General features: G+C 42.4%; 1 protein-coding gene and 1 long non-coding RNA gene across 2 annotated transcripts in view; one reads left to right on the plus strand and one right to left on the minus strand.

Moving 5' to 3' along the window:
• Nucleotides 1-782: 782 nt before the first annotated feature.
• LOC117770510 lies at nt 783-7,573 on the minus strand. Its single transcript, XR_004615401.1, has 4 exons — nt 7,412-7,573; nt 5,416-5,570; nt 4,705-4,850; nt 783-1,391 (listed from the first exon to the last, which is right to left on the minus strand). It is a non-coding gene; the product is annotated as an uncharacterized LOC117770510 (long non-coding RNA).
• The window catches only part of ctnnal1 (catenin (cadherin-associated protein), alpha-like 1), a 47,440-nt gene continuing 28,120 nt past the window's right edge, over nt 6,863-26,182 (plus strand). The window contains exon 1 of the mRNA XM_034600043.1: nt 6,863-7,270. Within this exon, the coding sequence (XP_034455934.1) occupies nt 7,175-7,270 (96 nt within the window). The 5' untranslated portion in view covers nt 6,863-7,174. The remainder of the gene's footprint in view (nt 7,271-26,182) is intronic.

Here is a 26,182-nt window from a genome sequence, read left to right on the forward strand (position 1 = left end):
GCACAAGTTTGACTCACTAAAGCGCAATGTTGAGCAGTGTCCACTAGATGGCGGAAAGTGACAACAAAATCACTGTGTTTTCTCTCACTTTCTTTGAGAACTGGTCACGTGGTCTTTATTGATCCCTCATTTCCTGCTTATTAATATTTGAATGTATTCAGACCATAACTGAACATCACTGCAGGATGAATCTTACTGTCTACTCACAGTCGATTGTCGTATTAAACACTGTGATTTAATGCTTGTTAATCCACGCGTGATAAATATAGTGAAGGGGTAGAAATGGGGTGATCATTTATTAGTTATGTGTATATACCTAGAGTCAAACTCCAGAACGGAGCTTTTGTTAATTTAGAGTCATATTTGGGGGGATGACCGCTGGGGGATTTAAACATTTTCTGGCTGAAGGTTGGGCCCCACATATATCAAGCTACATGCTGCATCCGTCTAGTGTCTGCAAATGGCACTGAAGGCAGCCCATGCATTTACTGAACTGTATATACGTACGAAAATAGAAATGTGTCCTAGATGGGCTTCTTTGAAGGGGTTTGGCAACGTAATTCAATCTCTTCACGCGCTGTGAAATATTTTAAATGTGATCATTTTATATCTATTTTACTTTGGTCTCACCAGAGGAAAACCTTATAAAATATTCAGCAGAGAAAATAAACCAAATTCCTGATGCAAATTTACATTATTTTGGAATTGCTCAAACAACACCACAGTACACACACACACACACACACACACACACACACACACACACACGCACACACACACACACACACACACACACACACACACACACAGCTACTGTCTGGATGTATTATTCTCTTTGCAAGTGATGGTGAGTGGTCGCAGCTGAGCGAGCTGCCAGCCAGACAGCCTTGCTTGTTACAAAGTATGCCTCTGGGCCTTTTGTATTTTAAAGGTTGAGGCAACAGTTTGTCAGAAGGACTTTTCCAAGCACCTACTTGACATGATCAGGGGGGAGAATGTGATGGCATCTGTGAGCCCTTGAGATAATATGATAAATGACAATATAGCAAAGATAAACTGGGGTAGAGCCGGAGAGGAAGTGAGGAGGGATGGAGAGGAACAGGAAAGGGTGCCGGGGTCTTTTTTTGGCGTTGCCTCGGACCGTGCTTGGCTTGTGGTAGATATGTGCATGACAAAGGCAAAGCAGATGCGCTGTCACCAACACTTGGGTAGAAAATAGATGGTGTTCATCTCGCTGTTGTGCTCCCTGCTCACTCTGCCTCAGTGAGACAGGATTCAGGCAGACTTGGCAGGGCGAGACGACCTCTCTGTGGAGCGCACCCGCGCATCTTTGGCTCTCATCCTAAGAGAGGCAGCGAGGAGATAGCTGGGACGGAGCCAAACAGCTGCGTCTGTGAAAAAAAAAAAACCACATCACTATTATCTCTGTGCCTCTTTGACGATGCATTCATCATGCTCTTGTGGGGAAATGTCCATACCTGCTTAGATAATGGAGAATTAATTAAGGTCCTTGCAGGAGAGAGGAGGTTTGTTTAAGAAGGATCTTGTGGATTATTCCCAGGACTAAAGAGAGGATACACCTTTGTGTGAGATGTTTTGTGAACATGTCTTTGCACCACGGTGATTAATGCTCTCACTATTCACATTCTTTAACAACACCTGTTTCTCTAACCCCAATAATGATGGGGTCATCGGGGGGGAAAACACTTTGAGTTAGGATTTATGTGTTTTTTATGTGTATATCGTGAAAATAAGAGAGATTAATCTGGGCTTGCTTAACTTGTTTATCACTAAAACATATATAAATTGTATTTCCATTTATCATTAATTTAGTTCAGTCCTGAACTCCCAAATTGAGAAACTCCGCCCTACAAGTCAAGATCCAACCAATTAGCTTCATCCTCTAGGATTTATGAAGCAGGAATAAATAAAATAAAAAAAGCAGTGTTTAATATTGTGTTGATGTTTTATTCATTCATCTTGTTGCCCCTTCTGTTGTGCCTGAGGAGATCTGAGGCCGTCTTGGGAGAGTGGATAGTAATTCAGTGAATCACTATGATGAACGACGTACTTATGGAAATACTTAAGGGGTTGAGGGATGATGGAGAAAGACCTTGTGTTTTTCTCTTAATGCTTAAATGTTCGTCATGAGTTTACAGTGTCTGTCTCACTCACAGGAAACGAGTGTGTTAAACACTGTGGTTGAGACAGTGCATGTAATTACTCTATAATTATACTATTACACTTTTTAGATCTCAGGTAAGAACCGTATTTTGAATAAACAGTTCTTAATGGACACTTTCTCTGAGCTGTGTAGGAAAAAATAGATAGAGTGCTCGGTGTTGCATGCAAGTTCCAATTAAAAAATAAACTATATAATAAAAAAATAAGATACATAGCTAGCTAGCTTAGTGCATATTTTAAATAACACCATGGCAACCTCAACCTTTGGAAACAAATAATGTTTATTTTATTTATTTCTCGACTAGTAAACTGAAAATACACCTGCGGTAACTTACCATGTTGTTTACACACATGTTAACATCTTTGGTGTACATTTACACATCCTCACAATCATCAAATATTTGGTTTACATGCATACACAGAAAAATAAAACATGCATTAAGTATATATTACATCTCTGCATGTTTACATCTTCTGGTATTTTAAACTGCAGGGAACATCTCTTACAAATGACGCAGTAGTGCTGAATGGAAAAGAACGATAATACAAGCGAGGTGTCCGTGATTATGTAACAACAGATGACTGGTCTGGGTGTCTGCATGCCACTTTTCGTTGTTGCCTGGTTTTGTTTACGTGGAATTAAATTAGCCTTGTCCCTGAGGGTGTCTGATGATTTGCCCTTTATTAGCACGGTGGCTTTATTTTAAATGTCTGATTTCTATCCAGTTTCTAATTCTGTTGTGCGTACCATTTGCCTCGGAAGTGATGTAATGTTTCCTCAGGAGAATCCCCCGCTGACATAAACATCTGTAAACCGGTCAGGATTAAACTCATCCAACATTAGAAACATCTCCTGAGGCTTTACACTGGACCACTATACTGGGTCAATGTGTGAAAACACTGTGCAGCCAGCTTAACATCCAACCAGGGTATTTCACCTCAGTTTGACCTCCTCTGCTTCACAGATGCCTCTCCGGTCACTGTATCACGCTAAGAGGTTGAGTTCAGCTGCAGGTCTCTGTCAAAGCCACGGTAATCGCACATGGAAGTATATTCAGAGGAATATCTCTTTTAAAACAAGTTCATCTGACCGGCAGGCCTAAGGTTATTATTGCCCTGGAAGCTAATTTGTATATAGATCTGCAAAGCATGGAATATTAAACGACCAGAATACAAAAGAGAATCTTGTTGAGAATATGTATGAGGGCCATAACATGTAAGAACACTGTAAATGCACATATGAAACTAACATTTTCATTTAGGAATAAATTGTTTTGTCAAACTGGAAATTTTCTACCTTATTTAAAATGCAAGGGGAAAGAAAATCCTTCAACATTCCAGCACAATCCTTCTTTCGAATCCCAAACGTTCAAATCTGCTTATCCAATAGGGGGGGGGAATTTGACTGAGTGCACTCATACTATATCCTTTACGGTGCAAAATCACTATCTCTTTAGGCTCAGCAGTTCCTGTCCCAGAAGCGGAGATGGAGGACAAGTCAGCACTTCTAAAGCATGGGGAGAGACAGTAGCAGCTGTTAGCAACACAATCAGCCCCATGCATAAGCAAGTTTTTATTAAATGAGTAATATCCTTGGACTGTGCAGATGAGTAGACACAAAAGGGACTTCCTGCTTGTATAGAGTTCCAAATTGATAAAGTGCAATGTGCCTGAAAGAGATTAGAGGCAGAGAAGCTAATATTGAATATTTCACAAGATATGAGATAGTGTTTAGAAAGAATACAAAAAAAATCAGTTTCACAGCTTGGCGTACGGCACTGATAAACTCAGTGAGAACGTGCCACACTACTGTGCTTTGTTTGAGCCTGTGGATCGGAAGCTATTTGTCTAGATGATAACTAAAGTATTTCCCCCTGAAAAGTTACTGGATGGATCTTATTTCTTATCTTATTCTGCCTACTTCCATTATCCGCTGTGACTAGAAACATTTCAGCCAACATAGGTGGATACAGCAGAGTACAAGTAGCCCGAGTGGAGCTTGTTATCATCTTATCGCTCAGAGAAGAGCCTCAGAGTAGATTAACAAAAAACACATAGATTTTATCCAGCTAGTAGTCGAGCCATTCATCAAAGTGGAACACAACCCTGTCCGCTCACTGCAGCCAAACTGCCCGCATGCCTTCATAATGACTCCAGTGTAAATGTGTCTGTGTATGTGAATACATGTCTTTCTCACTGTGTGTGTGTGCACGTGCGTGTGTGTGACTTTGGAGTGAAACCTATATAAACAGGGAGGGTTAAACTAAAGCATAGCTTTGGGCTCTTAAATAAATCCTGGGCGGGCCTGAGAGCGCCAGGCAGACACACACACGCACACACACACACACAAACATAAACACACATTCACCCTCATGCACACACTGCCATTGTCTCAACTGCTGACACAGGGAGCCAGCCACCATAGTTGATGATGAAGCAGCGCAGCAAAGTGCCACAGTGATTATGAACCATGCCTGCTCTCAGCCATCAGCTGTGTTTGTAATATGAAGTGTTTCTCACCACTTGTCATCCAGTGGCCGCACTTGTTAAGTTCGAAATAGCTACTGTAGCCACTTAAGGATACAGAGAATTTGGCAGTAGTTTGGGTCAGGCTCCAGTCCAGTCAACAATAAAGTATCCAGGAGCCGTGGGATGGATCCAAGTCACTGGGTCACAGAATAAGAAGAGGCGCGATTTCTGAGTGTGACAGCCAGATTTATTTTTGTTCCACTGATGGTGACAAAACACTTAAACCTAGATAATAGTTAACATCGGTACAGGAATAATGTGTGGACCTCAAAGTATTCTGTCTAATAATAACATCCATGTGAGTCATCTTGGCCTCCAAGTCTAACAGTTTATTTAAAATGAAATGTCATCCTACCAGCAAAAATAAACCTGTTAATCATACATCCAAATATTTAGATCAACACAGACTCATAGATCTGTTGTATTAATGACGTTTTGGTTGTTCCCCTTTGGCATTTTCTCATGATCTGTTTTGAAAAGTAGGTTTGGTAATTTGGAAGGTATTTGAATTGTTTGTACTAAGTATTTAAAGACCCCCTTCCTCCATTTTTCGATCCTGGGTCAACTGCGGCACCTTAGATGGTTAGAACTTTCTTCAGTACAAAGAAAAGGTAAAAGTGTCAACTTTTTTCGGATAAACACTTCACTCCAGTCCGGCAGCTTTCCCATGTGGCTCAGAGCAGCCGGCTTTGATTGGCATACCTGGTGTGTATTTGGAGAGGATGACGGGGAATTCTCATACTCCTGGGGATAAATTGGGTTTCTTTGTCTTGAGGATCAAACCAGAGCTGGGCTGCAGCGAGGAAAGCGTTGCTCCTCTATCTCTTGAGGGCAATGGATGCTCACTCCTCTGAAATCTGCATGGATGAAATAGATGATGGATTTTCAAATCAAAAACTCCTATATGAAAGCTATTGAAATTTCCATGAAAGGATGACTTTTTAAAATCCTATATGACATCAGATATTCCTTTCTTTCACTAGATTGATGCAATGTGGACCAATGATTTCAAATACTTAATCTGAATGTGTTCGGTTGTAAAGATACTATTTTGACTTGTAATAACTGCTGTAGGTGAGTGTTAGTCATAAATTGGTTATGGTTAACGTTGGGGATTGAGTCCACTACGAGTGGAAGTCAACGCAAGGTCCTATGGATAACTGCTCAAACCTGTATGTGTGTGGTCCAGGTATATTATGGGGACTTGTCTTCATTATGGGGACAAAAATCAAGTCCTCATAATGTAAATCATAAAATGTGAAGGTGAATACATTATGTTTAGGTTTAGGTTCAGCCGGGGTTAAACTTTTTTTCTGTGGCTGCTGCCTCAGGAAGTGAAGAAATAACACTGAATGATATGTTTAAAAAAAGGAGGAAGTATAATGTCCTCTGAAGACATAGAGACACTACGATGTGTGTGTGTGTGTGTGCCATGTTATGGGGACCTAAATCTGTTCACAAAAATGAAGTCCTCATAATGTTAATCAATACATTTGAAGGTGAAGACATGTATTAAGTTTGGGTTAAGGCCAGGGTTAGGTTTAGGTTAGAGTTAGACTCAGGCTGAGGTTAGGTTAAGTCCAGGGTTAGGGTTAGACACAGGTTAAGGCCAGAGTTAGGTTGGGGTTAGACTCAGGTTGAGGTTAGGTTAGGTTAAGACCAGGGTTAGGGTAAGACTCAGGTTTAGGTTAAGGCCAGGGTTAGGTTGAGGTTAGGGTTAGATTTGGGTTAGATTAGGTTCATGTTAAAGTGGGATTAGACTAAAGTTAGGTTAGATTTAGGCAAAAGTAATCAGGATTAGGTTTAGGTTCTGCAGGAAATCACTGTAAATCAAGGAAGTCACGAATGTGTGTGCGTGTCTGTGAGTGTGTATATGTATGTGTGTGTGTGTTTCTGTGCGTGTGAGTGTGTCCCTGTATGTATGTGTGTGTGTATAAGTCTAAGTGTGTATGTGTGTGAGTCTCTCTGTGTGTCTCAGTGTGTGTCTCTCAGTGTGTATGTGTGTGTGAGTCTCTCTGTGTGTGTGCGTGTGTCTCTCAGTGTGTATGTGTGTGTGAGTCTCTGTGTGTGTGTGTGTGTGTGTGTGTGAGTGTGAGTCTCTCTCTGTGTGTGTGAGTGTGAGTGTGAGTCTCTCTCTCTGTGTGTGTGTGTGTCAGTGTGTGTCTCAGTGTGTGTGGTTGCCCACAGTGGTGTGCTGCAGTCCGCTCTCCGTCGTAGTTGAGTAAACTACATGGACATTAGCGGCCGCAGCTTCGCAGCCACCGAGCCGGAGTGAATTAAAGCCGCTCGATAAACGACCGTGTGACCGAGTGCGAGCGAGAGAAACCCCCGGTGTGCAACAGCGAGTCCCCCGCACCACTTCTGCGGGCAGCAGAGGGAACAAGGCTCCGGCTGAACGGAGTTGTAGTGACCGTGAGACACGGAGCGCCAGGCGGGGAGAGGGAGAGCGAGCTCGGCGGGAATGGCTTCATCTCCGTGCGGCAACAGCAACTTCGATTCCGGGCTGGAAATCAAAACTCGCTCGGTGGAGCAGACGCTTATTCCTTTAGTATCCCAGGTGAGTGCAGCACCAACGTCAAACAGCAACATAGATGTTTAATGCTCTGACCTTTTCACACTTTAAAAAAAAAACGCACTCCGGCTTCGGACAACATCCGAGCTCGGAACCATCGAGGCGAACTTTGATTCTCGTGTTTACCTGTTTGTGTGGCTCCTTCTCGGGCTGTGTTTTAAAGCCTGTTCCACGTGTGGGGATTTCACCCCCATCAAGACCACCGCATCCATTCTAGTTAGTTGTTATCAATGAAGTCTCTGATTCATTACAGACAACTTCCAAGTCCACTTGTTTTCAAACCGGACCCCGGAACATGTGGTGAAACAGGCATAAGTTATTACATCTTTACAGAACAGGCTGCACTGTCCTGCGAGGAGGGAAGATAACAAGAGAACAACTAAATCAATGCTGAGCCACAAAAAAAAATGAAATGATGTGCTTTTAATAATCCTTTATTTTGCTGGAGATCTGTTCAAAAGAACTTTAAAGTCCCCCCTGTTCCACCCCTGAACTGCTCAATGACTCCCACTTCTGTAATGGGGCCACTTTGAGGCACGTGTTTTGTTTTTCAATAAACAGCAGAAGATGAGAGAGCCACTTAAAGCCACTGCACTCTTTCACCAACTGCTCTCCTGCACTCTCATTACTGTCGTCCCAGCTCTAAACGTGTGGAGCTCAGGTCAACGAGTCAATCAATCATTATAGTATATCCTGCAACACACTCGAGATTGATTTGCAACATTTGATTTGAAAGAAAAATGCCGTTTTGGGTTGTTGATTTTACCATTTATGAACAATTACAGAGGAGAATAGCATACCGCCACCAGGACTCCAAAGATCTCCTCATGAAGTTGCATTTATCTTGATTTCTTTATTTGGATCTGCACTAAATTGCACCCACTCGTAATTATCGGTCCCAGAAATATGCCAGATTTTGTTTTTCTTTGAGGTTCATGCATTCTTCCCTTGGACATTTGTGAAAACGTTAAAAAACACTATATCTTCACTTGTTAGTGAGAGTGGGGCAAAGACATGGCCTGCCTCCTGATTCAAAGTCGCCAAAACTCTACGGGCTTTTCCCTGAACCATAATACACCCTTCCACCAAGTTTTGTGGTAATCCGTCCAGCGTTTTTTGTGTAATGCTGCAAACTAACAGACAAACAAACAAATTACAAGAGGGCTCAGAGACCACATGCCTCAGTCAAGGCTAACGCCCTATCTCTTGAAGAAAATGAAAAAAACAAATCTAGAGTCGCCCTTTGGTCTGCACCAAAAGTCTGTGGATCTTCCCATACCCGTTCCGGATCCTTACACCAAGTTTCGTGGCAACTCGTCCAGTAATTTTTGTGTAATCTTTCTAACAGACAAACCAACAAACCAACAGAGAGGGGTGTAATCATAATATCCCTGTTGGAGGTAACAATTACAGGTGACTCATTGAAATGTTCTGCCTTTAACACGAGCTCCACCGCTGCTTCCTGCGAGGTCACGTAAGGATTGGAGGTGGGTTGTGTCTCCTGAATAGGGGACTGCCCCCCATGGACTTATAAATGCTAATATCCTCTTGTTGTGCAGGAGCCTGGAGTGACAGAGTCCTGTAAATGTCCTGTTGTTTCCACTCAGAGACACTGGTGTAGAGGAATGGGGAGAGCCTCCCCAGTGGTGGCTTAGCAGTAGTCTGGACAATACCATGATGGAAGGTCCCTGACCCTGTCCTTCCCCCTGTCAATGCTGAAAGCCTGCTTCCTCCCTCTGATTGCACTGACTCATTTGAAAGATATAATGTCACACTGTACCTTAATGGATATGGGTTTGTTATCTGAAAAAAATCATCTATTATAGAGGGGGATGTTTTTTTCATGTAGGCTGTTTGCTTAAGGTGATTTTCAGTTATGCATAAGGACGCCAAAAATAATATTTCCCAGTTTGGATCCAGGTGAGCTATAACTCTTGATGCAAGAAGCAGTTATTGTAAGAAAAGTACCCACTGGGGTAACATTGAGAGAAAAGCACCCAGTAAATCTGCCGCACTCGGCTTTATCTTGATAATATTTGGGCTGCAGCAAACTTATGGTGCACCCCTGCCCGCGGAGACAGGCTGGCTGCGATCCAGTCCTTAGCATAGAAGAATGTGCTGTATACTGTAAGGGGATTCAGCATATTACAGTCCACTCCTGAATAGTGGGCCTCAAGGACAATGTTTCCCAACTTTCTTTTTTTTCCCTCTGTCTAAAGCATGTCCCCATAGCAACAGAGCTCTGCAATGCTGAGAGAAACTACATTTCCAAGGTCCTGCTACGTCAGTGTTTTAAAACGTTTGGTTGTTGTGATGTCATCAGGAGGCGGGTCTGCCGGTCAGGGATGACTGGTACATTAGTTTCACCTGATGTGAGTGCTTTTCATCCAGTATGGTCACATGCACGCAGTTATCTCTGTAGCGGCAAAAATGCAGAGCTTGCCGAGCTGAAATGTTTAGATGGTGAATCCACAATCACGTTTTAAAACATTTTAATAAAAAAAAAATAGCCTCAAACTTAGTGGTTCCAGCTGCTCAAATGTGAATATTTGCTTGTTTTCTCAGTCTTCTGTGAGATTACTGTGAGAGTGTCTTTGGATTTTGGAGTGTTGATTGAAGAAAACAAGACGATTTAAACCATCACCACTGGCTTTAGGAACAGATTGGGTATTTTCTTCTGCTGTTTGTCGACTGTCTATAGTCCAAAAAATAACTGCTTAATTTCAAAATCTAGACTTTTATTGGTGAATAATTGATAATGGGAGTATTGGTGCATGCAGCCCTATGTATTACATAGAAAACTGATGTATCCAGCAAGAGTTATAGTGTAGTAATGTCCAGAGGTGGGTGTGGTATCATACCGGCCAATAGGAAATGGGAATATAACAGGAAAGTAAGGGGCCTTTGCTGCATGTACAGACCAGTTAAAGCCCCATCACTTGCTGTATTAGGGTATTTGTGGCATGCGCAGAGGAAGAAAATTGCCGAAAGATATCGTTTGAATTCTACCATTAGTTATTAGGAAGACTGATGTTAAATCTAGCTGTGGTGCTCTGATTACCGCCCTAATGTGAGTAAGATAACTCGGTTAAGTGGCGGTTCTGAGAATCAATATTGCGTTACATGGGTTTTTTAATTGAATTATTACAGTGGGTGTAAAAGAACGGACTATGCGAGCTGAGTTGTGTTGCTTCGCTTCTTGAGGAGCTTTGTGTGTTTGTGTGTATGCATCCTTACGTGTTGTAGGGGTCTTTAGATAAGTATCGAGGAGGAAATGAAAAAGGAGTGTTGGAGGAGAGTCGGTGCTTGATAAGGTATCATGTAGCGCACGATCCCCCACCTTTATTATTCCTCTCCTCTCCCCTTCATGCCGAGCCTTGCTGTGACGTTGATGTCCTCAGGCCTCTGTTATCTGCTTCACTCCCACCAGGGCGTAATTACAGGCCTGGGAGACTCCCGTCCTTGCACTACACATGCACATACACAAACACACTCTAGATAGAAACATGTGCCCACAGTCCCACCCTCCTCTTCTGCTTTCTTGCATATTTATAAATACATATATGTTCACCTGTTATACGGATGCCTTTATCTTTTTGACAGCAAGTCTGAATGTCAACCTCCCTAAAATACAGCTGTTTGGAGTTTTTTTTGCAATCCACCTGGATGTTTTTCGAGCTGCCTCCTCCATCACTTTCACCCTTTTTCGAGACAGAAGGGGCCGTTTCCCCCTTAATTTCGTGGAGGCAATTTTCCTGCAGCTAGGAATTCGCTAATGTGCTTTGCTTCACCTTCTCTTCTCCTGCCATCTCCATACCAATGGACTTGCATTGTGAGGGGCATGGTAAGGGTAATGAATTGCTCTGGTGGTGGTCAGAAATGTAATGGGCATCACACAGAGAGGAGGGGAAACTATGCAGACGCGTCCTGGTGTTGTGTGTGTCCTACCTGTGATGTGGTCTGCAGCCAGCTGGAAGGCAATTAGCAGTAATCTGGCTGCTTTTGCCTTGATATGGGATTCATGTTTTGAAGTGGTGATTAGGGAAATAGCAGTTCTGTTCTCCGGTTTTTATAACTTGAGGTGTGTATCTAAAGACACGGTGGGTGCGGACATGGTGGTCCTCAGACTGAGGAGGTGTATGGGTGTTGTTTTGAGGTAAAAAAATGTGTTGGAGCGAATCAGGACGCAGGAGAAATATCAGACTTTGATCAGATGGGTGAACATTTAAGCGCTTGTGACACGCCGGTCTTGTGATTGCATAGCTATTCACACTCAATCATTTTTCTGCAAGGCCCGGCCAGGAGTTTCTTAACAGATTTACTGCTATAATTGGGCCTGGAAAATCCGTTCTCTGTCCGAGTTTGTTAGTGTTAACCTTGTCATGCTTCCAGGGGTTCTGTGCCCTCTGGTGAAAAAGCTTTTCCCTGTTCATTGTACTTGAAACAATGCTGAAATGGCGTATTTATCACCAAACAAAAGCTCAGTGGCAGGTTTGCGGATGTGATTTGCTCATGGCATTAGCATTTTGGCTTATAAATTCCACATTAAACCAAATGCTGACAAGAAGCGCTCCATAGGCACAGTCTTTGCTTAGCTCTGTAAGCACAGCCATCAGTCAAATTTCCCTCCGTCTTCCTGGATTATTGGAAATGGACCTTTATTGAGGTACGAGGCACTATGTGTCCCTCTTAATGTCCCTGTTTCTGTGGTGGGGTGACATGACAAACGTCCAGGTATTGAAGTTGTTTTTTATGTTCAGACAGAGAGGCATTACTGTTGCCACCAGCCCTAACAGATCTGCTTCCTCCAGCCTTATGATGATAATGAAGACAAATGGCTCCCTGGCATGGAGGTGAAACCACATGAGGATTACAGTGTGCCACAAGCACAAAAAAGCCCTTTTATTGTGTGTCTTAATGTGTGTGGGGGATTCCAGGGTGCTTTTTGTGCCTTTGCACCAGCATTTTGTGATTTGTGTAATTGTTTGCAAATGGACGACAAAAACAAAAACTGTGGTGCCATTGTTTATTGTGCTGTCACCTGCATTTTTTTGTCGCCACCATGACTTGTCAGCTTATCAGCCCTCAACCCTTTGAGGCATTGAGCAAAACAATACGGAGTGTGATAATACATTTTCAGCACAGGTCCACGAGGCCACCGCTTTTGATTGTTGTGTCATTATCAGCCAAGGACATTGAAGAATGGCCAATGTGTACACACACACACACACACACTCCTTCATTTGCCAATGGCTTGTTTATCTTTTGTCTCTTTAAGTTTGAGACCGGCAGAGTTTGTGCTTGGTTTATTTTAGTCAAATCAAACACTGTGTATGAATCACAGTGACCCTGACTCACTTTATGGTTGAGACAATGTTGAAAAACCAGTTCTCGCTTGGTTTGTACACGGGCGGTCAACAACCTTGTGTCATTAAAGTGAAATGAGGTGTAATTCCACTCAACTCCTGTTGTTTTTTGGTAAAGTGGTTGTATTGGTCAGTTAATTTTGTCAGTTAAACCCCCCACCGGCCCTCATTCTCTCTTTTTTTTTAAATGCACTGAACTTTTTAGCACATTTTCCTGAAATTTTCTGGAACGCTCGTGTTGATGTGCTTCAAACAAAAAAATCTTTCTGCAGCATACGTCATGTCCTGCTTCCTGCATGTTCTACCCAGGCACAACCCTTCACTTGAATGTTGCGGACATTTTCCTATTGTTCTAAATGCGTCTGACTTGGAAAATCTCCTGCTGTGTTCTTTGTAAGTGAAAGGCAAACAGGAGTTCATGTTATGAAATTACTACTACGTCTACTTTTATTGCGTCCCAGTGACACAATGCTTGCATGACCACTGTTTCCCCCCCGCTTGTCCTCCCTCTTTCGCTCTTCTCACCATTACTATCAAGGGAGTCATTACATATCGCTGTTCTCTGTAAGTGCCAATAAAAGGGTCTGTCTCTCATGTCGATCCATTGACCTCTCCCCGGCTAATATACTTACAGAATGTGTGGGTGTGTGTGTGACACCAGCCTAAAGGGATCAGTCACCTAGACAGAACAGCACAGTTAACTTAATGGTGAAAAAAAGCTATCTGACCCTCTTGCCATTTAAGTTATCTGACGGCTGTAGGTAATTGCGATAACCACTTTTAATTGTCTCGGGGAAAAGCGTCTGCCTCACCAACAAGATTTATTACTGTAGCTGAGAGGTTGATAAAGTATTGATAAAACTTCCGTCTCATTATCAGAGAGCCTCGAAGTGGCATTACCTGTTCTGGTATTGCTCAATGTCAACTGAAACTGGAAAGCAATTTCAGTTCCCGGTTTCCCAGAGAGAAGGGTCATTTGCGGATAATTCTTTTCCTTTCACAATGTAGTTTGGCTTCATTTGGCCAAGTTTGAAGATGTCCAACAAGGATATATCTGCAAAAGAAAGAGTCCCCTAGAAAACAGCTCAGAGTGGGTTCTTATTCAGGCAATATGAAGTGTTACATTTTCAGGTAAGTTTGGTTTTAATTAGTTATTTGATGCTATAAAAACAGACTGACTCGTGATTGGTCGAGTGCGTGTAATGACTGGAGATGCACCATCCATCTTCATCTCAATGACACAGACCAACCAGGACATTCTCTGTAATGAGATGTTGCTCCGGAATTTTGTTTTACCGATATCTTTATTTCTATTGTCACCACTAAGTACATTTCCCCTCAGCTCCCTGGTAGAATAGTTATTCTCCCTGGTTAACCCATATTTATCCTATGTAAATAGCTATTAGAGGCTTAGCATTCTTATGAAGTATCAAGTGGCTCTCTGGCCCATTACCAGCCTGTATTTACAGTATATTCTTAGATTAGGAGCGATGAGATGGTGATGAGACGTCTCATAAGTGTCGGCACACGGGAAGAGATCTCTATCAGTGGGGATGTGGTGCTTAATGTAGCGTGGTGTTTTGTGTTAGCCAGTCTCGCTCGGAGGAAGCACCCCGTGGATTAAAACAGATGCATGAACACACGCCCAGGAAACACAGACAACGACATACGTGTTGATATTGTAGTTATTAGCTGCAAACTTAAGGGGAAATGGAAAAACATGTATGTAATATTTCCAACATGTCAATACGATGCATGTACCTTGAATGATATAAACTAGTTTTTATGAAAGTAGTGAGTATTGCTTCTTTATCTGGCTTCCTCCTTGCAGCACTAAAGCTGGTACAGAGATATGGAGACAGAAACATGAGGTGTCTCTGTTTATGCTGTCAGGACAGAGAAGACCAAACACTGAGAGGGTACAGCCCACTTGCTGTAATCTTGCAGGCATGTACTCTCGCACTCGTCTTGTCATGCATTGCCAGAGATATCGCTTGATGTATCTATATTGTCTGCTGCCCGGACAACTGCAGGTAAACAGATCACTTTCTGGCAGGCAGCTGTTTGTCTCTCGTTGCTTTTCTGCCAGTGGTTTCTTGGCTCGGTGCAGTGATAACTCCAGTCTTGAGCGCGTGACATTGACTAGGACGGTTGTTCGCAGTGTTCCACAAATCCTGTCAAATGCAGAAAAACTTTGGAGTTGGCTGGTGCAGTAATACAAGCACTATATCATCTTTACATATTTTTTGCTTTACATCTTACCCGACAGTAACTATTATACCACTGTGACTTTTCCTCCTTATGCCGGTGGGTGGGCCTCCCATCAGACGACTACATCACCCAACACCCTTGACTCCTCTGATGTCAACACAAATATTGACATTGCACGTGCACGGCAAAATTTTTCACCCTGTTATTATTCTTTGCCTTACTTTGATTTGTAGGGTTAATCATGCTCTAAGGTCTTGAACCGAAGCTCCCATAATGCTTCAGGGTATGTAAATAGGTATAATGGCGCCACGGAGTCATGTAATAGCTGTGGGCTGCAATAAAAACTCTGAACTTTAGCCTATATTTGTTTACATTCTGGAAAATCTGCCCCAGTAAAGGTATGTTGAATGAGCTATTAGCAGTCCCTGTTTACTGTGAGGCCGTGTATGTACATATAACTATCAATACCAAAAGTCATGCAGCAGCAGTCATATCCTTATGTAACTCACACTGAATCTAAAAATAGGTGTATCATGCCTGTATAGTCATATGTTTCAGTTATTATAACAATTGCTAAGTGTCTTTCACCTCATGCAATATTGCTTTGTCACATCTTTCTTTTGGTGGGTACTGTTAAGTTGATATTAGTATTCACAGTATAGTGGTTTTCTTACATTTTCTATCTTTTAAGGTAAAGCGAAACACAATTAACTGACATACATCCTCAATTTCCAAGTCGACATTGGTCTAGAGCCTGACAGATAGTAGCTGATACAGTGGGGTCCATTTGTGGCCCCTGCTGGGGGACAAGTGAAGACAAAACACCTGATAATCTCCACTGCAAATATAAAAACTTCTCACTCCTTCTCATCTTTTGCCCCATAAATCCAATGTTGTTTGGGCTCTAGCTTGCTCTTGTCTCCCTCTCCAGCAGTACATTGCTGACTGTACCACTGAGGAATCCTTCAGTCTGTCCTGTACGTGTTAATTGCTTTCTTCGAGCGTCTTTGAACTTCTCCCCTCCCGATAATGAGTTCTTTTAAAGAGATGAGGTTCGACATGACAGAACAAAGAGAACGTGAAGGACACCGAGAACGCAGAATGCCAAACACTTTCTTATCTTTTCTCATTCAGGAAAGTCAGAATTTTCTAATATTTTAAGTTTGCCCTGTCACTGTAACTCTCTTCACATTGTACAACCTACAGTATGCAGTAATGGTGAATGTTAAATATATAGCGCTTTTCTAGTCTCGACGACCACTCAGAGCGCTCTGCAGTACAGAACAAAGGTGACCGGAATCCTTTGATTACCAGTATCTAATAAAATGTACTGTACATGGCATTGGCCTGGCAGTGCAACAGAATCAGTTGTAAGATGATATAACACCTGGTTTGTATGCCCTCTGTCTTTCCTCCCTTGCTTTGACTGTGTTTTCCTCTCACACACCTCACTCCCCGTCTTAAGCCCTTGTGCTTTAGTTCCTCCTCATATCTCTCCACTTAGCCCCCCACTTGTATTCTCACTTTTAATCTCAACCCCTCCAGAGAGTCCAGTGTCCCCGCATCACCTTATTAATTATGCAGCCTACTGAAAACCTAGCCAGAGGCTACAGGTGGTGCACAGAGCCCAGAATCTCAGCATCCTTTCTTCTGTGTTGCAACCTGACACATAATCCTCAGACCCACACCTACTCTGAAGAACAGTAACGGGAACAGCGTGTAACCAGCTGATCCAGATTTGGCTGTCCCTTTCTTTGACACGGGATACCCGAGGGTGATCAACATTATGGTTTTCTTGCTCTCTTTTGTCAGACCGTCATATATCTCCAGGGGAAAAGGTTTTTGAAGTCATCGACGTGTTGAAAGCAAATAGGATCTTGAAAAGATTTAAACGCCAAGAATGGGACAATATCACTTTAACTTGATACTGATAAGATTACACAGAGATGGTTTTCTGTTTCTGGACAAATACGTTTTGTTGAAACACTGAAGGATGAAGCTGCATTTCAAGTAGACAGATTCACAGCCCTTTTTTTAAGTTGCCTTTTCAATTGAAAGAAAAAAGCAGCAACTGCAAATCCCCTCATGAATTATAAAATTAATTATTATATAAATAAGTTTAACATTTTTGTTTGCCTTGTTTTTATGTATTAAATACTAAGAGGCAAATCTTTGGTTTGGCCTTTTAATTTGTCTGTTGCCTGTGTATTCATCCTTGATCAATAACTTGAACCCCCCCGATAGCTAGCTCCATCAGTATGGGCAGGGTGTTCTCATCTAGTCGCTGCTTCATGGTGACTGGAGCCAGTGGGTGAAAGCTGGGGGCCAGCCAGCCCCAGTGTGTAGTACTGTGAACTAATACACGCACTCACAGTGCCAACCTCTATAAATAAGTTAACTCACCTTCCAGAAATAAAGTTGCAGTTGTTCTGTGTTTGTGTGTTATCTGAGGGGCTGAAAGGAGCTTTTTGAGGCGCTGATGATATGAAATTTTTACTTCAGAGAACTTATCGATTTTAAGTATTTATTGTGGATAGGACTTTATTGTTGTCTTTAGATACAATTGCTGCGGAAGAGACCTAATGTGTTGATTCAGATAAATGGTTTTTGAGGTTATAGTAAAGCCCTAACTCAAGACACTTAAAGTATGTGTCATGTCGTGGATGTAGTGAAAGCATGCTCTCTAAGCCCCCCATGAATGTGTTAGAGAGATCCAGTGTGTCACAACACAGGCCATTATGCAGTCTGAAGTCAGGGGGGCTGCATTCCTTCAAGGGTTCGTGTTTCAAGCTCCTGTGTGTATCGGTGAGAGTGCCGTCTGAAACTGTGTCCATGTATTCTTTATAGGGGCATCGCAGCAAGGGTCACAAGTCAAGGTCTCAGAGTCGGAGACCTTTCTGCACTCCATACTTTTTGGCATGCATGAGTTAGTGCCTTTCTATCCCCTAAGGGCTTGAACTTCACCTTGCTTTGTTTCACTCACCCAAATTCATCAATGAATCATCCTCCTCAGTCACTACCTGTCTGCATTGAGGGTTTTGATCTCTGGTGTGACACGCTTCTTTGATTTATTAATGCACTCATTCGCTTTTTGAATCCCTTTCTTCTCAAATGTCAAACCGTCAAGACCACATTCTTAGAAATGCCGTTTTTTCTGCTTCTGGGTGGGGATTTGTCTGCTCAGGGCATAGTTTGCAGGCGTGTTGATGTTGCTCCATACCTGACGTCTTATCTTCCCATCATCCTCCTTTCATCTGTGGAGAATTTTTAGAGGCCTGGAAACTGGGAGGGCAAAAATCCTGGAGGTAGAATCATTTGGGCTCATTCTTCAGACATTTGTTTGTATTTGGTTTGAACCTTAATAGACGGCTTCCTATTAGTTCCAGTGGTGCAGTGAGCAGCTCCCCTTTCCCCCTTTCCTACTTTTTTACAATTTTAAATACTGCCACAATTGCATGTATCTTGTTGTATTTGTTGTGCAAATAGGATTAATGGTTAAATGTAGATCTCATGGATTTAGGGTAGGGATGAACAATTAATCCCACTCTTGCTGAAATTACACTATCAGGTTAAATCTGTGACACCATACAACTATAATTTAAGCTTTGTTGCCACGGTCTACAAATCATATTGTTCAGATGTAAGCGACCAAGCGTGTTTGGAAAATGAATGTGAATCCAAAAATGACTATTGTGATAAAATTGTGACTCATATCACTTTAACCGTTTTAGTTCACCCCCACTCCCTTAGAAACATGCCACTTACAGAGGTTCTTGGACGACTCCTCCTCCATGTCCTTTTAGCCCTAGGGACCATTGTTGTCTTCTTTGCCGTGGTTGTTGGGAAAGTGGCGTTGGGAGTTGTGGTGCCAGCAAACTGATCAGACTGGGGAGAAAGTTCAGGCTAAGGAGCGAGTTCAGCTGTAGACTCATTCAGCCCTGTGCTGATGACTATCAGGCATCAGGCTCCAACGCCACAGCACCCAGAACCTTCTACCTCCACTGACTGAGACCTCAAAACATTAATCAAATGTGCAACCCGACGTATATACACACAGATTCTATTGAAATTGTTATTCTATGTTTTACTTTTTTTCATATATAGTTATTGACATAAATTTCTTTCTTTGGTGTTTACCACAATCTTCTGTGCTGCTGCTTCAAATTGAATTTTCCTTTCCAGGCGATCAATAAAGGTACATCTTATCTTAGAAACAAAGCCCATTTTTCTCTGTCACTTTGCTCATTAGTTTAGAGGCAAGCTAGAGTCTTTGTGTCCAGTGCATTTGGTCGGGGTCCACCCAGCAGCCACTGCAGTCATTCGCTCTTTCTGCTCCGGAACCTGCTTTCGCTGTGGGACGCTGTCACAGAGCCTGGTTAAGCCACTTTCACACACTGTTCACCATACACTATTATTTGTCCATTACTTGTAATTACCCATCATGGTGACTGATGGGATGTTTTCGAGGCTGAGTTGGCAAGCTGTTAGGATTATCCTGTTGAGGACTTCATATAATTATCCAGTCATTAAACACGGCTCAGTGTGAAGTAAACCTGAGGGGGGGGCTCGGTTGTTGTGTTTGTGGCTCCAGGTTGTTGAAACAGGCTGTTGTCGTCTTGGTAAGTTGAGTCCAAGAAAGTGACTCGGAGACAGGTGTTTGAGCAGTGGCTCCTGCATCATGTCCATGTGGACTAAAGTCATGAAGACATCATTGAGTCATTGAGGCATCTTTGGATTTTAGAAATATTTGACACTGGTGTTTTGCTCTCAAAATGATGCTTTGTGAGGCCCTGTTCTGCAAACTTAGCCGACGAGGATGTTGTCCTGATCGTTTGGAATTGGACTTGTGATATCGTTTGAATGAAGCTGAGTGATGAAAATCCTCTGGCAGGTTGCATAGATTTACAATTCAACCATTTGAATTCCTTCACAGGTACTTAATCAATCTTTACTGATTACCCAGAAAATCCTCAACCAAGATAATTGTGAAACAGAATGAAAAGTACAATACGGCCTCATTAGGGGATGGAGTCTACCCGTTTCAAGTGCTCTCATATCATGTTTCGACAACACAAAGAAATCGTGGTGTGGGGACAATCAAAGTTTGGAGTCAGCGAGGTACAAAGAACAAAGTCTGAACAGTGCTCTGGGCCACATTGTGTTTTTTCGGCGGGGTCTTGAGGTTTCAAAGAGAGAGAGATTTGTCACGCAACCTATGTAAATTAGCTTCTTTTGAAGGTGATTCATCTCACACGGTGAAACGGATCAAAATTATTCAACCCATAGGAGAAAATAGTAAATTTTTTTAATGGAGCATGTCTTCTCTTATACCCAATACAGAATGCCATGCACCTTTCCGTTAATGGGATTTAGTCAGTTACTCATTAATTGCATGTTGTAGTGTGTGTTTGCACCGAGAAGAGACCAATGTCAGCAAACAAAAACAAACCGCTGTAAAGTTTTGGTTTTGTTTTCTTTGCCTCTTCTCTTCCTGGAATAGAACCACTTGCCAAGTGCAATTTTATATGAATATTGTATTACAGAGCTGCAAGTCATATTCAATCAGTGAAATGAAACACGACTTCTGTATCCAGGCATATGTGGAAGTGGAAACTTTACCCTGAAAATAGCCACCGTCTGAATCTGATGGTGAGATTGGCGTCCTGAGATGTAACGTGGGATGTCTCCGTGTTTTTGTGCCGTGTTTTGCTTGCTTTGTTTGTTTCCCTTGCCAAATTAAACAACGGCCATATCCTTGAACCAGGGAAAAGTATGAACTGAAGCTGTCATCCCCACATGAATTAACCTGGTCTTCTATTGAACAAAGAGCCCAGTGTAGCCTGGAGAAATGTATTACTGCATACGGTGTACTTTTCCATTTGGATGGGATCCCATCTGCATTGCCTTCCTGCCTGGGCGAGATATGTGTTTGATTAGCCATCTTGTATGTTTTGTGTCAGGCAGAGCAACTCGGAGAATCCCCCCCCATAACTGTGACTTGTCTAGGAGACGTTTTTAGGGCATTACATGGAATTTTGCATCTGTCTGAGATAAGCAGGAAGCGGTGTGTTTTGGTTATTCACTGCCTATGAAATATTTGTTACACCCTCAAAGTGAGATGTTGTCAGTGGTTTTCAGCTGCTGAAAGATGCCCACCATTCCAGGTGCATCACTATTATCATCATCACCCACACACTGGTAGGAAGCATATATATGCTGGAGCTACACTAATGAAACACCCTGGGAAACAGGTTTGATTTATTGATTTATAACTATTTGACAGCAGAACTTCTTTTGAATTGTGTTTTACTGAAAACAAGCACAGACATCATCACTTAAATACAGACTGACATCTACTGCCACTTGCCAGTTTGGCAAAAAAGACTGGAAACAGGGGAAAGCATCTAGCTTGCCATCTTGATTCTGTGTATAGATGTAAACGCACAACACACCATCCCTCTAAAATTACATCCTGAAGATTTCACAGTTGGGTTTTTGTTTGGATTAAACCAACATGATAAAACTTGTCTTTAGAGGTACCAGTGGGTGCATGTTGTTAGTTTTGGACATAGCAGGGCTAACTGTTTACCCTTATTATTTTTTTTACAGTGTCTTTACCCAGATAAGCTACATGGCGGCACTAAGCCGCGTCTAAGCTAACGCTCAGCAAGAAAGCACATAATTGTATTATATTAAAAAGTCAAAATATTCCCTTAAACTGCTCATTAAAGATAGATGCATGGTTTTAAAATGGCCTTTGTCTAATGAGCACTGCAGTTTGAATTGCAAGTGAGGTGCTTTGATAATACAGGGCTTTTCAGTCATGCTCACGAAGGCCTTCACCTTTGGATGCCTGGTGGTTCTGTGTTTAGTTCATACCCGACATTAGATTAGACTTAGTATTTTTTTATTCACTATCTTAACTTGAAATGATTTTACAGAGAAACAAGCTTGGTGAACCACAGCAGAAGTGCGTGTCATGGTCTGCTGCTCTCCAAACCGAGCAGATCGATTCCTCCTGCTCGCCTTCCCTTCTTAGTTAACCTTGGATTGTGGTTAACAGAGCAAAAATTGATCCCTAGCCATGTTGTGTTTGTCTACCCCCCCCCAGCAAGGACCACTGAATCAGCAGTCGCTCTCACTCACAGCGCTCTCAGAGTTTTTAGATACAGTATAAAGTGAGCTGGTAAAGACTCATTTTCCCTCGTTTCCCTTGCAGTGCCTCTCAGCCATGCCTTCTGGTTTTCTCCATCTTAGCTGTCCTCCCCCTCTCCTTATTTACTGTACTCTGCTCTGCCATTCTTCCGTCTATCTCTCCATCACAGCTGTCTGTTTTTCTCCCAGGTTTATCATTCTCTCTTATCAGCTGCTGCTGGTTCCTCTCGGCTTCCTGCACCTCATATCAGTCCGACTGATAGCTCTGTAACAATGGTCCGGTTTCAAGAGAGCTTATAGTGCACCGACTCACCAGGTCAGCAGGGTCCTATAATGCATCTTTTATTTAAACGATTAATACTTCCACTCTGATCGGAAGCACGGTGTCCATGCACACGGGAGCCAAACATTTAAATGAAAGCACACTAAGGGCATAAGTAATAAAAGATTAATGTTTTAATAAAGATGGATTTGATTTGGCTTGTCAGAGTTTGTCATACAGTAAACTACAGCGGGCTCAGGTCAGAGTGACTCTGGAGAGCTCAGAACACGCAGTGGGCCCACTTATGACTTGATACATTTCCCATTATTTTTAGACAGCCACGATGGAGTACCAGGTATACACAGCCTGTTCTGTTTTCCTTTTAGCTTCCGCTTCCTGAGTGGAAACACTAACCCTGCTATGGCACATGAATGGTAAGCTGGTCCGCTACGAAGCCCTGGAGATGAATACTTCTCTTCATGTGAAACAATCGCAAAAATGTAATCTGGAAACCCTGGGCCATGTTTCCATCCCTTCTGTTCGAAAATCCGCCTCAGAGAGTTTTCACAGAGGCTGTGAACACTTGAACCGTGGCAAAGCACCAAGGATCGATGCCAAGCCGTTATACCAGGCAATAAGTGGGATTATATTTGTCGTTTATTTGACAGTGAATGGTCCTTTGGAAAATATGAGCTGAGTTTATTGGTTTGTCTACTGTGTGCCAACCTTACAATCTATCTTGTTGTGGTGTTTCTGCTTCAGTGCATTCAAATAGTAAAAAGAGCAGATCCATTATCAGTTTGCTATAGAGCCAGCTGCCCTTCACAATCTTAGCAAGTCGCAAAAGAATCCCTGGAGTCCTCGAAACGGATTTAAAATACAATTGTTTTTAAATTATGACTCACTGTAGATTGTATCATTCATAAGCTGTTCATATATATCTACTTTTGACATAATTGTGAAGTCTGAGCCAAAGAAAGTTGGAGCAAGTCTCCACTGTCAGCCTTAAGAATATGTTGATAGATGTGCTCATTGTTAAATTGGTTTTAGTGCTTTGTCCAGTAAAACAAATCTGCATTTTCCAATATATTCAAGGGGCTCCCTGGTTAGTCAGCTAATCTTGCCAAGCTTGAATTCGTTATACACACACACACGCAACAAAAAAATGATGATGCACACTGCCGCAGCACTTGCTGTGGTGCCGTGGTGCGACAGAGGCAGAGGGAAAAATAGCGTTTGACACGTTGCTGCGCTTTGAGTCATACGAGGAGCCCGGAGCAAAACATTTCAGTCGACTACGCAGGGGTTGGATGCCACCTCAGCGTAAAAGGGACAGTCACGGTCACCTGTGGAGATGTAACTGCAAAGAGAACAGATACAACGGTTTAGTTTGCAAATCGTGTTATTCCTCTGACCATGAAAATGCAAAGTGAGAGACGCTCAAGTCCCAGGCCAGGAACAGAACAGTGATAAAACACGTTGCTCAGGCTGTCTTCAGGGGGAGTTATGGCTGGGTTTTTCGATTTTTAGTTCGCCACTGAAATGTGTCCAGTATTTAAAAAGTGCCAGGTATTGATTCAGCCTGGTTTGATCGTTCCTCAGTCTTGTTTACTTAGTGGTTTAATCCAAAAATCAGGAACCACTGCTAATTTTAGACTTTGACTCACGAACTGTCCACACACACTTCTTCTCTGCATTTGGGCCTCTCGTCCACACCCAAATGGCGTTTGAAGTCACTTAGGGGTCCTTCCAAAGTGCAGATTTTCAAAAATGTAACTTTCAATGTATACATGTGTACATGTACAACGAAGGAAACGATGACATCACAGCTTACATCGTGCACGCCCAGTGTTGCTTTGTTTAATGAGCATGTGCCAGAAACAACAACAACAACAATGGTGGCAATGAACCGGTTTCTCTATGATTGGTCAGAGCTGCGAGGTCTGATTTAAAGTTTGCAGTTAGATTTAGCATCACTGCTCCACATTAGCATTCACAGATATCTGCCTCGCCCAATATAGCGTTCTTCTCTGGTATTTGACGGATCATTGATGTAGACTTTATTGCCACCTACTGGCTTGGCATGCTTGTTTGAGCATTTGTCGTCGTTTTCGTGTTCCCATCGGGGGACCAAGATAATTTGTACAACGAACGTCATGTGGACGAATAATTTTTTTTTAAAGGTGGGGAAAATATTGGTTCCAATATCTGCAGTAGTGTAGACAAGGCCTCAGTATGTTTTTTAGTTGATCGGTTGCCTGTGCTCAATAGTTATGAATTTTGAAAATATTTAATGCAGCAGTCAGATTCTTCAGTCAATGCTTAAGGCACAGAGGAGACCCTGTTAGAGCTTAATGCTGTTTGGAGCATGCACCTCATGCTGACCCCCGGGGTATATACGCTTCCCCAGGTAGAACGGAGCTGGGGCAGGTGAACAGCTGAGACAGCCAGAGGGAGTTTGACCCAGCAGTCACGTTGTGTTGAGGGCTGTCCAACTCTCCACTCCTTGGTCGACCCCTCCCTGACTTTCCCCTTTGTCTCCCTCTGTCTGTCTCTCTCTGTCTCCCTCCCACCTACTATTCAGAGAGTTACGTTTGCAAGAAGGAATGAAAAGAGGTATTGTGCTCTGTTGAATGCAATCTGTGTGTGTGTGTGTGTGTGAGTGGCTGTCTTTTCTCTACCCTAGCACTGTGTAACTATGCAGACACCAAGGCCTTGGCATGCCACAGTTGTCAGAGGGGCAAGGAGCTTGTTTTAACCAGCGTTATATTTACCTTAATTTTCAAATGTCAGCCTCCAACCTCCCATGTAACACACAATGAGCAGTCAGTGGTATAATAAAGAGGTAAAAAGGTACTTCAGAGTTAAAAGTCTCCATTCCAACATTCTTACTTTAACACAATTTCTTTTACTCTTGTAGGCAGTGGAATGTTTTCTATTAAAACATCACTGTATTAATACTTTGCCTCGTAGTCATGGCTTAGAATAACATTTTGGAACAGAGCCCAGGACCACAATACTGTATCTGCTAAAATACTAGCAGTGCACATGTGTGGTCTCTCTCTCTTTAGCACGCAAGTGGAGGAAGTAGTGATTGTTTATACTGATAATGAGGACATATTTCATCATGCCCCCAACATGAGGGCCTTAAAAAAGAAGTAAAAAACGTTCAGTGGAAGAAAAGTGACCACTCGTACGGGGCATGTAACTGTGTTTTTGAGCAAGGAAATGTGTAAACCATGCATAAGCTGTAGGGTTGTACATCAATACTAATACAAATAATATAAATAAAAATGCAAAAAAAAATGCACAAAGAAAAACCAACAAAGCTCATTCAGCTTTAGACTTTTTTTAACGTAAGGAATGGTGTTAGGAGGCTTCTTGTGTTTAAAACAGCATTCATCTTTGAAGAAAGTACTTATTCTTTTGATAAATAAATCAAAGTTTAAGGAAAACATCAATCTTTCTCCAAACTTTGTATTTAAAAGGATTGTACTGGCACTAGTATCAAAATATTTCTAACGCTACACAGCAGAGTCCATTTTTGCAGACCTGCAACCCACAAAGCCCCGTACCGGACTCTACCTGTTACCCGCAATTCTCTCCAAGTCAAATCAAGACCGTTAGCATATGTCCCACGACCCAACCCGTCACCCGTGATTAAACACGCACTCTACACAGTCACTCACATGCAATGGGTTATGACCTCCTTGTCCTCCAGTTGTGTCCTTGCAAAGATTTTATTGTCGCAGCACCTGTGCTCCTGCAGCTGTCAACGTGTTTCCCCAACAATGACGTGCTGAGCTTGTGACTATCAAAAGCGAATCCACCCTTGGAAATGATTGTGTTATTGTGATCCATTTTGATGTTTGCTGTCAGTAGTGAAAGTTATTTGAGCGCAAT

This window comes from Hippoglossus hippoglossus, chromosome 11 (genome assembly GCF_009819705.1).
Source record: "Hippoglossus hippoglossus isolate fHipHip1 chromosome 11, fHipHip1.pri, whole genome shotgun sequence".
Taxonomy (NCBI): domain Eukaryota; kingdom Metazoa; phylum Chordata; class Actinopteri; order Pleuronectiformes; family Pleuronectidae; genus Hippoglossus; species Hippoglossus hippoglossus.